At 44.9% G+C, this 15,419-nt stretch overlaps 1 protein-coding gene across 4 annotated transcripts in view; it reads right to left on the reverse strand.

Annotated features, from left to right (window-relative positions):
• Positions 1 to 627: 627 nt before the first annotated feature.
• Positions 628 to 15,419, reverse strand: part of LOC129017038 (unconventional myosin-XIX-like) — a 109,058-nt gene continuing 94,266 nt past the window's right edge. For 2 of the 4 annotated variants that reach the window (XM_054457064.2, XM_063655593.1), the window contains one exon: positions 3,901 to 4,122. In XM_054457064.2, the coding sequence (XP_054313039.2) occupies positions 4,112 to 4,122 (11 nt within the window). In that variant the 3' untranslated portion in view covers positions 3,901 to 4,111. Of the gene's footprint in view, positions 4,123 to 15,419 lie in introns of all 4 variants that reach the window. The other 2 variants (XM_063655600.1, XM_063655592.1) reach the window with 2 other exon arrangements.

Consider the following 15,419-nt stretch of genomic DNA (forward strand, 5'->3'; position numbering starts at 1 on the left):
GGTTGGGAATTACCCTTTCCTGAGGAAATGGCCATTGATTTCTTTGGAGAAGGATTGGGGGAATCACGATCATATACATTTGCTGTGGCACTTCTTCCTGGAAACCTACTATCTCCTTCAGTCAAGTTCTGGGTTCTGGGTTATTGAAGTGACTGCCCTCAAACTCCTAATCACCCATCTTTGATTTCTTCTGGTTGTACATATTGAAAAATTGGGTTTTTGGCTGCTCCATTGATCTTGCCCCTGGGAATATAATGTTCTTTTTTGTTTCCATCTGGCACTTTTATTGTTTCACTTTTTCTGTTTGATTCATTTGAGTGATTTGGGGGTGTGATATGAACCATGGCTCCAGTTTATTCCTGATGGCTTTCCAATTGCTCCACCATCACCTGATTCCATCACTGGATTTATTCTTTTATTGAATAGTACATCCTTTCCCTACTGATTTGAAATGGCATTTTGGTTAAATGCTAAAATTAATTTTTTTTGAGATGGAGTCTCGCTCTATCACCAGGCTGGAGTGCAGTGATGCGATCTTGACTCACTGCAGCCTCCGCCTCCCAGATTCAAGTGATTCTCCTACCTCAGCCTCCAGAGCAGCTGGGATTACAGGCATGTGCCACCACACCCAGCTAATTTTTGTATTTTTAATAGAGACAGGGTTTCACCACGTTGGCCAGGATGGTCTTGATCTCTTGACCTCATGATCTGCCTGCCTTGGCCTCCCAAAGTGTTGGGATTACAGGTGTGAGCCACCACGCCCGGCCAAAACTTCATATTCTTATTAATTTTCTCCATAGCTCTCCTTGGATCAGGTCCTCCCTGGTGTCACTCATTATGCTAATTGTGCCCAGCTTGCATCTGAGGGTTAAATGCTATCTCCTGGGATCCTACCCGTTACTCTCAGGGATCCCAGTTCTGTGGCAGCATTTGCTACCATGAACACTGACCCATATGTAACAGCCACAGTGAGTTTCCCAACATGCCAGTGCCCCTCAGTCAGCGCATTCCTTATTGCTTTGTAAATACAGTGCCCTTAGACCCTCCCATGGTCCATGATAGTTCTAGCATTTCTACTTCACTTACAATGGACCATTGATTTTTCCAAACTTTGAGAGGCAACCAAGCAGCTTAATAGCACCATCTCCTGGGATCTTCAATAGTTGTTAAATCTTGTATCATGGGATATTGGCCCCACATCGATAGACTCTGTTATCCAACTTTATTCAGTGCTCCTTGATCCACCACCCTTAAGATATAGTGCCAGATGTACTTTCCTGGCTCTTGCTGGAATCTATGATCTAGGTCTTGCAGTTCCTTTGGCATACACTGGAGCTGAACGTGATAGAGAACCCAACCTTCTTTGGAACTTTGCTGCTCTTATAATGAAGGCCCGCTCCTGTTCCTCAGCCTTTTCTGCTCTCCCATTGCAGGTGATGAGTCTCTATATGCTGCCAAGGAGGGCCTCTGGTTTTCACACTTCAACTTACAGGTGATTAATGACCCTCAGCCTTTCATGTCTTTCTCCAATGCAGCAAGAGCCAGAAGAAACAGCTCTCCAGTCTGTTCTCTTCCATCAGTTTCCCATTACAGTTCCTTGCTGTTGGAGGTTTTTTGTTGTTGTTTTGGTTTGGTTTGGTTTTCTTGTCTCTTTGAGACAGTCTTGCTCTGTTGTCCAGGCTGGAGTACAGTGGCAGCGTCTCAGCTCAATGTAACCTCTGCTTCCCAAGCTCAAGTGATCCAACTCAGCCTCCTGAGTAGCTGGGACTACAGGTGTGTACCACCATGTCTGGCTAATTTTTTTTTTTTTTGAAACGGAGTTTTGCTCTTGTTGCCCAGACTGGAGTGCAGTGGTACAATCTTGGCTCACTGCAACCCCCACCTTCTGGTTTCAAGCAATTCTTCTGCCTCAGCCTCCCAAGTAGCTGGGATTACAGGCATGCACCACCATAACTGGCTAATTTTTGTATTTTTAGTAGAGATGGGGTTACACCACGTTGGCCAGTCTGGTCTCGAACTCTCGACCTTGTGATCCACCCGCCTCGGCCTCCCAAAGTGCTGGGATTATAGGCATGAGCCACTGTGCCTGGCAATTTTTTTTTTTTTTTTTTTTTTTTTTTGGTAGAGATGGGGTTTTGCTATGTTGCCCAGGCTGATCTTGAACTCGTGAGCACAAGCAATCCACCCGCCTTGGCCTCCTAAAGTGCTGGGATTACAGGCATGAGCTACTGCACCTGGCCGGAAGTTTTAATAATCACCCTACAACCTCTTGCCATGGGTTTTATCAGGTGTTTATTGTAAGCTGGCTGTTGGGTGAAACAGCTGCATAATCCCATTTTAGAATCTGCTTCTCATGATAACTCCTGATACCAACTGTCATAAATTAGGTTCCCTGGGAAACAGACTCTGAGTCTGAGATCTACTGAGTCACGTGGGAAATTTATTTGGGAGTGCTTTAGGAACAGGGTTGCCAGATAAAATATAGCATGCCCAGTTAAGTTTGCATTCCAGATAAAGAGTGCAATATTTGGGACATGTTTATATTAAAAGTTATTCTTGTTTGTTGGAAATTCAAATTTCACTGGGCATTTGGTGTTTATATTTGCCAAATCTGGCAACTTCTGTCTAAAGAACAACACCTATGAGAAGTGAGGAAGGCAAGCTTGTGAAGAGGGAGATGTTGAAGCAGTTGGAGGAGAGGCTTCAGCTGAGTCTGTGGTGAGGTCTATAGGTTGGAGAGCCCTTCAAAGCTGCCCTGGGCCAGGCGCAGTGACTTACACCTGTAATCCCAGCACTTTGGGAGGCCGAGGCGACGGATCACCTGATGTCAGAAGTCCAAGACCAGCCTGGCCAACATGGTGAAACCCCATCTCTACTAAAAATACAAAAATTAGGTGGGCATGGTGGTGGGCGCCCGTAGTCCCAGCTACTCAGGAGGCTGAGGCAGGAGAATCACTTGAACCCAGGAGGCGGAGGTTGCAGTAAGATGAGATCGTGCCACACTGCACTCCAGTCTGGCAACAGAGTAAGACTCCATCTTGAAAAATAAAATTAAAATTAAAACAAATAATAAAGCTGCCCTGCCTTGAGGAAGGGGGGCTAGGACTTCATTTCCACACATCAAGCAGCCATTGAATGGAGGCTGCCTCATATCAGGGAACATGATATTGCCTGAGATAGCTCTCTTCATAGAGAGGTATTCATCTGAGGGCTTTCATCTGCCAACACCCCCAGCAGACTGGGAAATGATTGCCTCAGTCCCAATATGGGGAAATCCCGATCTGACCATTGCATCAGTACACCTACTGAACCAGAATCTGCATTTTAACAACATCTCCATGTGATGTTTATGCACATTAAAGTTTCAGAAGCATTGGTTTAAGGCTGATTCTCCAACTTCTGTGTGCATCAGAATCGCCTGGAGGGCTTAAGCCTCAGCTTTCTGAGCCCCAACCCTGGAGTTGCTCATTCTGTAGGTCTAGAGTAAAGTCCAAGGATCTGCATTTTTTAAAAATTCCTGGCCGGGCTCGGTGGCTCACGCTTTAATCCCAGCAATTTGGGAAGCCGAGGTAGGTGGATCACTTGAGATCAGGAGTTCGAGACAGCCTGGCCAACATGGTGAAACCCCGTCTCTACTAAAAATACAAAAATTCGCCGGGCGTGGTGGTGCATACCTGTAATCCCAGCTACTTGGGAGGCTGAGGCAGGAGAATCACTTGAACCTGGGAGGCAGAGGTTGCAGTAAGCCAAGATCACACCATTGCACTCCAGCCTAGGTGACAGAACGAGACTCTGTCTCAAAAAAAAAAAAAATCCCCAAGTGATACTGAGCTGCTGCTGGTTCACATATTACACTTGAAGAATGACTGGCTCCAAATATACAGACATCTAATACCTTATAACCTGGAGGCAGGTGGCTACTGCAGCTGGTTCAGCTCCTCTACAACGCCATCAAGGACACAGGCTTTTCCTTTATGCTCTACCGTCATTAGCATATTAGCCCTTTGTCTTTCTGCTGGTCATTTCTGGTTTCAAGATGGCTGCCATAGCTCCGGTTTTCACATCGTGGTCAAGGCATGAGGGACGGCAACAGGCGAGCACCAGCTGTGAATTATTTCTTTTCTGAAAAAATAAAAGTATTTTTGGAAGTCCCTCACTCCTGCAGGTTCTTTTTTTAATTTCATAAATCCATATCATTTTAATTATTTCAGAAGCATGTGTGATATATTCACAAAGTTAATTTAGAGAGGACAAGACCAACCTATATCTTCACTAAAAACTTCTCAAAAACTCCGAAAAATACCCTTCACAACCGCCACTCATTCCTAGGAACGGAAAGGAAATGAAATAAATCCAATCCCAAGTGAGGAATAATCAAATATGATTATTTATATGTGTATTTATATATAAATACATGTATTTCAGTAAAGGTGCCCAAATCTGACTAACTTCTCCTTCAACTCTATCATTTGAAAAGAAACCAGGTCAGCACGGTGGCTCACACCTGTAATCCCAGCACGTTGGGAGGCTGAGGTGGGTCAATCACCTGAGGTCGGGAGTTCGAGACCAGCCTGGCCAACATGGTGAAACCCCATCTCTACTAAAAATACAAAAAATTAGCCAAGCATGGTGGCACATGCCTGTAATCCCAGGTACTTGGGAGGCTGAGGCAGGAGAACTGCTTGAACCTAGGAGGTGGAGCTTGCAGTGAGCGGAGATCATGTCATTGCACTCCAGCTTGGGCAACAGAGTGAGAATCTGCCTCAAAAAAGAAAAAAAAGAAAGAAACCAAAAAAACATATCTCAATGGTTTTTTTGTTTGTTTTTGAGATGGAGTCTTGCTCTGTCGCCTAGGCTGGAGTGCAGTGGCACCATCTCAGCTCACTGCAAGCTCTGCCTCCTGGGTTCACGCCATTCTCCTGCCTCAGCCTCCTGAGTAGCTGGGACTGCAGGCGCCCGCCACCATGCCTGGCTATTTTGTTTTTGTATTTTTAGTAGAGACAAGGTTTCACCATGTTAGCCAGGATCGTCTCGATCTACTGACCTCATGATCCACCTGCCTCGGCCTCCCAAAGTGCTCTGATTACAGGTGTGAACCATCGTGCCAGGCCATCTCGATGGTTTTTTACAAGAATTTTTTGCTTAGGGTTTTGTTTTCTGCTATTTTTTTCTTAAAGGAACGAGGTTTGCAGGTTTATTTTTATATGTCACTGTCCAGAACAGAGTACATGACAACCCTCGTTGCAAGGGAATCTGGGAAGATGAGGTCTAGTCTTCTGAACTTTATAGTAAGACATGGCAAGTGAGAAGAGAGTTGAGAATGGCTGCTAAGTTAACCACAAACATTTTATCTCAAGCTGTGGAGGTAATCAATACCAGAAACCTTTAAAAAAGGAGTTGGTTGTGGGGAGTGGGACTGTGTGTGGAAAGTGGAGGGGTGGGACACTGGTTTTTTCATAGCAATATCTTTTATACAATTTGATTTATTAGCATGTTCATTATAAAACCCACCACTCCACTCTTTCTCATACTCCACCTTAGCAAAGCTCATTGGCTCAACCTTCAAAAGATTTCTAGGGCTGGTCACGGTGGCTCACGCCTATAATCCCAGCACTTTTGAAGGCCAAGGCAGGTGGATGAGGTCAGGACTTTGAGACCAGCCTGGCCAACTGGTGAAACCCTGTCTCTACTAAAAATACAAAAGTTAGCTGGGCGTGGTGGCACGTGCCTGTAATCCCAGCTACTCGAGAGGCTAAGGTAGGAGAATCACTTGAACCCGGGAGGTGGAGGTTGCAGTGAGCCAAGATCTCACCACTGCACTCCAGCCTGGGTGGCTGAGTGAGACTCTGTCTAAAACTCTGTCTAAAAAAAAAAAAATTCTAGAATTTATAACGTCCTGTCATCTCCACTACCACCATCATCATCACTGCTTCTGTCCTTGGCCTGCTAGAATTCATAATTAACAGAGCAGTCAGTGCTCCTTTAAAAAATCTCTCTTCTGGGCTAGGCATGGTGGTTCATGCCTATATTCCCAGCATTTTGGGACTCTGAGGAAGGAGAATCACTGGAGGCCAGAAGTTCAAGATCAGCCTGGGCGACATGGCAAGACCACCCCCCACCACCACTACCCTGCATCTGTACAAAAAATAAGAAAAATGTAGCTGAGTGTGGTGGCATGCACTTTAGTCCCAGCTACTCAGGAGTCTGAGGCTGGAGGATTGCCTAAGACCAGGAGTTCAAGGCTCTGCAGTGAACTGTGAGGACAGCACTGCACTCCAGCCTGGAAAACAGAGACCCTGTCTCAAAAAACCAGAAAAGAAACAAAAACCCTTCTGTGCTCAAAACCCTCCAATTGCTTCCCCCTCTCGATAAGGTTAAAACAAAAATCTTTGCAGTGGCCTGCAAGTCCTCCCACATGACCTTCTGACCTCATTTTTTTTTTTTTTTTTTTTTTGAGATGGAGTTTTGCTCTTGTTGCCCAGGCTGGAGTGCAATGGCACAATCTTGGCTCACCGCAACCTCTGCCTCCTGGGTTCAAGCGATTGTCCTACCTCAGCCTCCCAAGTAGCTAGGATTACAGGCATGCGCCACCACGCCTGGATAATTTTTTGTATTTTTAGTAGAAACGGGGTTTCTCCATGTTGGTCAGGCTGGTCTCGAACTCCTGACCTCAGGTGATCTGCCCGCCTCAGCCTTCCAAAGTGCTGGGATTACAGGCGTGAGCCACCGCGTCCGGCAATTTTTTTTTTTTTTTTTTTTCATAGAGATGGGGGTGTCACTATGTTGCCCAGGCTCGTCCTGTACTCTTCGGTTGAAGCGATCCTCCTGCCTCAGCCTCCCCAAGTCGGCCTCCCAAAGTGCTGGGATTACAGGCATGAGCCACCGCACACTGCACCTGGCCCATAGATTTCTTTTTAAAGGTAAACATATGTATTAGAGTTCTTCAGAGATGCAGAACCAAAATAATGCAGAACCAATAGGATATGTATACAGCTGCATGTATACACCTGCATTCTATTGGTTCTTTATCTCCGAAGAAGAGATGTGAGAGAGAGAGAGAGAGAGAGAGAGAGAGAGATTTTAAGGAAACAGTTCACATGATACTAGGGGCTGGTAAAACTGAAATATGTAGGGCAAGCAGCAGCCTGCAATTTCAGTGAAGAATTGGTGTTGCATTGCAGTCTTGAGTCCAAATTCCTGAGGGCAGCAGGCTGGGATCCAGGTAGGGATTCTATGTTGCACTCCTGAGGAAAATTCTTCTTCAGAAAACCTCAGTGTTTGCCTTCACTTGCTTAGATAAAGCCCACTCACGTTACAGAGCGCAGCCTGCTGTCCTCCAAGCCCACTAACTGTAACTGTCACTCACACATGAAAAACACCTTCACAGCAACGTCTAGGCTGGCATTTGACCAACTGACTGGGTACCATACTCCAGCTGGGTTCCAGGTTGACACATACAATTAATCCTCACAGCACAGAAAAGAAAAAGAAAGAAAGCTACACAATTCCTATTTTTTTTTTTTCTTTTTCGAGATGGAGTCACACTCGGTTGCCCAGGGTAGAGTGCAGTGGTGCAATCTTGGCTCACGGCAACCTCTGCCTCCCGGGTTCAAGCGATTCTCCTGCCTCAGCCTCCCGAGTAGCTGGGATTACAGGTACCCACCACCATGCCGGGCTAATTTTTTGTGTTTTTAATAGAGACAGGGTTTCACCATGTTGCCCAGGCTGGTCTCAAACTCCTGACCTTAGGCAATCCACTTGCCTCGGCCTCCCAAAGTGCTGGGATTACAGGCATGATCCACCATGCCCGGCTAACTTTTTGTGTTAAAAACACAAAAACTAGTAAAAGTAGAGACGGGGTTTCACCATGTTGGCCAGGCTGGTCTCTAACTCCTGACCTCAAATGAACCACCCGCCTTGGCCTCCCAAAGTGCTAGCATTACAGGCGTGAGCCACCACGCCTGGCCCACAATCTCTATTCTTGAGGGGTGATGGGAAAGACAGTAGGAAATACAGATGAATGTAACAAATGCCATGTTACAGAAGCACAAGGAAAGTTCTGTGGAAGGGTAGAGTTTTTGGTGGGGGGCCAGCTGGGAAGACTTCATAAGGAAGCGGTCTTTGAGTTTAGTCTTGCAGGATACACGGAATTTCGATAGGAGGAAAGGGCATTTTTCAGACTACTGAAACCTAGAGCCTGAAAATGCTTGGCACATTTGGTAAGTGGCCAAAAGTCTTCAGGAAGCAAACTCTTGCTACCATAGCATCTGCTTCCTGTACCTCCAATTCAATGCTAACATTATGCTGCCTTGATTTGCTCATTATATTTATTTTCCCATGTATAAGTCTTCATTCTCCATTCTTGAGAACAGGCATATTACACTTCTTTTTTATCTCTAATAGTTCCCAGATCATAGAAAATACTTAAAATTGTATCTAACTAAAGTATGTGGCTGAGGTGAACTTGCCTGTCCACAGTCCTGTCTTCTGATATAACTTTTCTTTGCACACTGCTGTTCTTCTGGATAAGTCTGTGTGGTTTAAGTCTACTTGAGCCCTATCGTGGGATCAGGAGTGGGCACATGATACAGCTTTATCCAGTCGCTCTTAGAAATAGGGGCAGGCTCTGCTATATAGTCTAGGCTCCTTCTGTGGCAAACAGTAGCAACCAATTCACACAGACTTAAGAAATAAAGGGGATTACTGCACAAAGAAATCAGAAATGACACAAACAAATGGAAAAACACTCCATGCTTATGGATAAGAATAATCAATTTCGTGAAAATGGCCATACTGCCTAAAGCAATTTATAGATTCAGTGCTATTCCCATTAAACTACCATTGACATTCCTCACAGAATTAGAAAAAACTATTTTAAAATTCATATGGGGCCGGGCGCGGTGGCTCACGCCTGTAATCCCAGCACTTTTGGAGGCCGAGGCAGGTGGATCATGAGGTTAGGAGATCGAGACCATCCTGGCTAACACGGTGAAACCCCGTCTCTATGAAAAATACAAAAAAATTAGTCTGGCGTGGTGGAGGGCGCCTGTAGTCCCAGCTACTCGGGAGGCTGAGGCAGGAGAATGGTGTGAGCCCAGGAGGTGGAGCCTGCAGTGAGCCGAGATTGCACCACTGCACTCCAGCCTGGGTGACAGAGTGAGACTCCATTTCAAAAAATAAAATAAAATAAAATGAAATAAAATAAAATAAAATAAAATTCATATGGAACCAAAACAGAGCCTGAATAGCCAAGACAATCCTAAGCAAAAAGAACAAAGCTGGAGGCATTACACTATCTGAGTTCAAATTATATCACAAGGCCACAGTAACCAAAACAGCCTGCTACTGATACAAGAACAGACACATAGACTAATGGAATAGAACAGAGAACCCAGAAATAAGACCACATACCTACAATCATCTGATCTTTTTTTTTTTTTTTTTTGAGATGGAGTGTCAGTCACCTGGGCTGGAGTGCAGTGGCGCGATCTTGGCTCACTGCAACCTCTGCATCCCGGGTTCAAGCTATTCTCCTGTCTCAGCCTCCCAAATACCTGAGACTACAGGTGCGTGCCACTATGCAGGGCTAATTTTTTGTATTTTTAGTAGAGATGGGCTTTCACCATGTTAGCTGGGAGGGTCTCTATCTCCTGATCTCGTGATCCACCCACCTTGGCCTCCCAAAGTGCTGGGATTACAGGCATGAGCCACCATGCCTGGCCAACCATCTGATTTTTGACAAACCTGACCAAAACAAGCAATGAGGAAAGGATTCTCTATTTAATAAGTGGTGCTAGGAGAACTGGCTAGCCATATACAGAAAATTGAAACTGGAACCCTTCCTTACACCATATACAAAAATCAACTCAAGATATATTAGGTGGGGCATGGTGGCTGTAATCCCAGAACTTTGGGAGGCTGAGGCAGGTGGATCATTTGAGGTCAGGAGTTCGAGACCAGCCTGGCCAACATGGTAAAACCCTGTCTCTACTAAGAATATAGAAATTAGCTGGGTGTGGTGGCAGGTACCTGTAATCTCAGCTACTCAGGAGGCTAAGGCAGGAGAATCGCTTGAGCCTGTGAGGTAGAGGTTGTGGTAAACTGAGATTGCGCCACTGCACTCCAATCTGGGTGACAGAGTAAGACCCTGTCTCAAAAAAAAAAAAAAAATATATATATATAGATAGATAGATTAAAGACTTAAATGTTAAACCCCAAACTATAAATACCCTACAAAAGGGCTGGGCACGATGGCTCACACGTGTAATCTCAGAAGCGGGCAGATCACCTGAGGTTGGGACTTCTAGACCACCCTGGCCAACATGGTGAAACACCATCCCTACTAAAAATACAAAATGAGCTGGCCATAGTGGCGTGTGCCTGTAATCTCAGCTACTCAGGAGGCTGAGGCAGGAAAACTGCTTGAAACCGGGAGGTGGAGGTTGCAGTAAGCCAAGATGGCACCATTGCACTCAAGGCTGGGTGACAAGAGTGAAACTCCATCTCAAAAACAAACAGAAAAACCCTAGAAGAAAATCTAGACAATACTGCTCAGGACATAGGCACAAGCAAAGATTTCATCATGAAGACACCAAAGGCAATTGCAACAAAAGCAAAAATTAACAGATGGGCTCTAATTAAAGAACTTCTGCACAGCAAAAGAAACTATCATCAGAGTGAACAGACAACCTACAGAATGGGAGAAGATTTTTGCAATCTATCCTTCTGACAAAGGTCTAACATCAAGCATCTATAAGGTACTTACACAAATTTACAAGATTAAAACAAACAACCCCATTAAAAAGTGGGCAAAGGACATGAACAGACACTTCTTGAAAGAAGACATACATGTGGCCAACAAACATGAGAAAAAGCTCAACATCACTGATTATTAGAGAAATGCAAATCAAAACCACGATGAGATACCATCTCACACCAGTCAGAATGGCTATTATTTGTTCGGTTGCATGCTCACTTTTTTGAGACAGAGTTTCACTGTTATTGTCCAGGCTGGAGTGCAATGGTGTGATCTTGGCTCACCACAACCTCCGCCTCCTGGATTGAAGTGATTCTCCTGCCTCAGCCTCCTAAGTAGCTGGGATTACAGGCATGCACCACCACGCCCAGCTAATTTTGTATTTCTAGTAGAGACGGGGTTTCTCCATGTTGGTCAGGCTAGTCTCGAACTCCCAACCTCAGGTGGTCTGCCTGCCTCAGCTTCCCAAAGTGCTGGGATTACAGACGTGAGCCACCACACCCAGCTGCAGAATGGCTATTATTAAAAAGTCAAAAAATAATGGATGCTGGGGAGGTTGTGGAAAAAGAGGATCACTTGTACAATGTTGCTGGGAGTATAAATTAGTTCAAACATTGTGGAAGACAGTGTGGTAATTCCCCAAAACCCTAGAGGCAGAAATACCACTTGACCCAGTAATTTCATTCCTGGGTATATATCCAAAGGAATATAAATCATTCTATTTCAAAGACACATGCACGTGTATGTTCATTGCAGCACTATTCACAATAGCAAAGACATGGAATCAACCCAAATGCCCATCAATGATAGACTGGATAAAGAAAATATGGTGGCCAGACACGGTGGCTCATGCCTGTAATCCCAACACTTTGGGAGGCTGAGGCCGGTGGATCACCTGAGGTCGCGAGTTCGAGACCAGCCTGACCAACATGCAGAAACCCCGTCTCTACTAAAAATACAAAATTAGCCGGGTGTGGTGGCACATGTCTGTAATCCCAGCTACTGGGGAGGCTGAGGCAGGGGAATCGCTTGAACCCAGGAGGTGGGGGTTGTGGTGAGCCAAGATCATGTCATTGCATTCCAGCCTTGGCAACAAGAGTGAAACTCCGTCTCAAAAAAAAAAAAAAAGGTTATATACACACCATGGAATACTACGCACCATAAAAAGGAATGAGATCATGTCCTTTGCAGGGACGTGGATGGAACTGGAGACCATTATCCTCAGCAAAATAATGCAGGGACAGAAACCCAAACACCACATGTTCTCACTTATAAGTGGGAGCTGAACAATGAGAACACATGGACCCATGGGGGGGAACAAGACACACTGGGACCTGTTGGAGGGTGGAGGGTGGGAGGAGGGAGAGCATCAGGAAGAATAGCTAAAGGATGCTGGGCTTAATGCCTAGGCGATGGGATGATCTGTGCAGTAAACCAACATGGCACACATTTACCTGTGTAACAAACCTGCATATCCTGCACATGTACCCCTGAACTTAAAAGTTGGAAAAAAAGAAAGAGGATTTATGGGCTCATCCAATGGCGGAGGATGCACAAAATTGTTGGGCTCATTCACACACACACACACACACACACACACACACACAGTGAGGCATCTCTAGGCTAATATATGTCAGTTTCCAACACAGAAAAAAGAATTTCTCTTTCCTCACTGCTATAAATGTAGATCCTAGGGAAAGACTCTGATTGGCCTGCATTGGTCATATGTCCCTGCCTCTCACCAATCATTGAGGCCAAAGTGGTAGGGCATTATATTTGGCAATGCTGGAAATATGTCACCCTTTGTCCACTGTGATGGGAGTCCTGTGATTGCTGTCCACCCCAGAATCACATGGCTGGAGTGGAGAGGAAAAGAGGTGGAAGTAGATACTGGAGATAGTGGAAAGGGATGCCAGGCAGACAAAACAAATGTCTGTTACAAGTGCCAGGGAAGGGACTTAAGGAGTTTAGAGCAGAGAGAGAGAGAGTTCACTCTGAGGGTGCTCTGTGAGCAATTACTGGAAGAGGGACTTTGGACCTGAACATTACAAGATACGATTTTAGGACACTGGGTGCAGTGGCTCATGTCTTCCAGTGCTTTGGGAGGCCAAGGCAGGAGGATTACTTGAGCTCAGGAGCTCAAGACTACATAGTGAGACCCGGTCTCTACAGAAAAAAAAAAATTAGTCAGGCATGGTGGCATATGCCTGTATGCTACTACTAGCTACTAAGGAGGCTGAAGTGGGAGGATCACTTGAGCCCAGGAGGCTGAGGCTGCAGTGAGTCGAGATTGCACCACTGCACTCCTGTCTGGGCAATAGAGCAAGACCCTGTCTCAATAAACAAATAAATAAAAGCATGATGAGTATATACTAGACAATTTCCCTTATATAAAATCCTAGAAAGGGATTTTTTTTAAATGAGCAGTGTGATTGCCTCTGAAAAGTGAGAACAGTGATTAAAAGGGGCATGAACAGATTTACTGTGTGATAGTAATGTTCCATATCTTGAGAGAGATTTGGGTTACACATGTGTAAACATTTGTTAAATCTCAAAGGATACACTTATAATTTGTGCATTACTGATGTCAATTTAACCTTCCCACCTCACACATACAGAACTACAAGTAAATATTGAACTCTACTTAAGGGCAAAGTATAGCAAACATCTGCCTCTTACTTTAAAAAAATACCAAAAATAAGATTGAAGAATAGATATATACATAGGTATTTGATGAAAGACATAAGGCAAAATGTTGACAATTGTAGAATCCAGATACTGGGTATATGAGTATTTACAGTTCTTTCAATTGTTCTGTATGTTTTAAAATCTCATTTAAAAAGGCTTTGGGAAGAGGCAAGTCAGGAGAAGGGGTGCAGGCCTGGTCAAGAATGGAAAAAAAAAACAAACTCAGAATAGCCTTGATGTGAGGGCAGAAAGGAGTAGTCAGGATTTCCCAGGGGGAATGATGGCTCAGTTAGGGTTCTATAGCCCTTATGTGTAAGGAAGTCAGTCAGTATGTGTCCCAGAAGTTCTCCAGCCAACAATCACCCCCAGCCAGCTTGATCACCCCTATCGAATTGGACATCTAGGAAAGAATGGTTCTATCACATCTGTATCTCCTGATGGGGAGTGCCTCCTCCATCAGACCAGAGGTTCCTCCAGGGCAGGGACTTAGTCCCCCACATCACACTAGGAGTTTACTTTAAGCAGGACTGAGGTCTCCCCCATTACACTAGAAGCAAGCTTAGGATAAAGACTATGTCTTTCCCGTCAACTTCGGAGCTTCCTCAGGACAGGACTAATTCCATCATCAGAAGGCTCCTCTGGATGTATCTGCCATCTGGTAGGGGCTTCTCAGAGGGCTGGCAATAGTTTATCTGTGAGTCCCCCATGACTCCCACATGGACTCTGCAGGCTGAATGCACTTAGAGAGAGTGAGGGAAAAGGGATTGACAGTACCCAAACAGGAGCACTCTATCTTCAATCATCCCAGGAGCTGACACTTATATGGGTTTCACATTTAGCCAGGAAAAAGCAGCATTAATTCACTGTGGTGACTGAGATTTTACACATCCTAACATGAAGAAATTCTAACATGAGGTTCTCCCAGCAACTGTAGCTGGGCAACATAACCCCCAGGCACTTGCAGGAGGTCGCAGCATTCAACAGCTCACTGGGCAGGGGAGAGCACAGCTGCCTTCACACACCTGGGTCCACTGGAAGTGAGGATGGGTGGCACCCAGAGATCAGGGAATGGGAGACAGTGCTGAGGACCCAGGGAGAAAATGCCTACCATCCCGGTTTTCCAGGTTTCTTTGTGAGGGATGGTTCAAGCAAAATAAAGTGAATCGTATGGAGACGTGTAAGCAGGAGATGAGAGAAGAAGAGCCAAAAGTGTGTTCTCTACTTTCCCACTTTAGAGCACACCATAGGATAAATAGTGCCTCTCTTCCATATCTTTCTTTCTCTCCCATCTCTCTCTCTCTCTTTCTCTCTCTCATATGCATACACAGATGCACAGCTTAAAGTATGACTCATGTTCACAAGAGTAAGTTCCTTAGCAACTGATGACACATTTCCAAGATGTTGGATGATTAAACACCTAGAGTTGACACCTGGCTGAGAAATGGAACAAACTTGGTTATTATATGGGATATGAGATATATTTATCTCCCACCCTTCAAGCCAGTTTCCCATGGGCCCCCCTTCTCACCAGACCCTTATAAGTTTGACTAACTTCCAGATTCTCTTTAAGACTCAAGTCCTATCATGATAACACAGCTTGTTTTTATTATTCTGGGTAAGGTGGAGAGGGGGCCATCAAGCCAGGCCATGAGGATTAATCACTCATCTTTTCTGTCAGATTTTTTCAAAGGGTCATCGTATGTTCCTTCCAATGATTGTAGACTAGATAACTTAAAGGCTTTTTTTTTTTTTACCTAAAAACATCCAACTTCTGCTAAAAGAAACTTAAATACATCTCTTGGCTCAACCCAAGTAAGAGAAATATATAGTAATCCCACCTATCTCTCAAAATGTATTAAAACTAGGATGAGGAATAGTGCGCAGGAAGGCAATTCAACATGCAGGTGTTGGAGCAAGACAAGAACACCTACTTTCACCACTACTATTCATCATTGTACTACTAGAGCAATGAGAC

Source organism: Pongo pygmaeus, chromosome 19 (genome assembly GCF_028885625.2).
Source record: "Pongo pygmaeus isolate AG05252 chromosome 19, NHGRI_mPonPyg2-v2.0_pri, whole genome shotgun sequence".
Classification (NCBI taxonomy): Eukaryota; Metazoa; Chordata; class Mammalia; order Primates; family Hominidae; genus Pongo; species Pongo pygmaeus.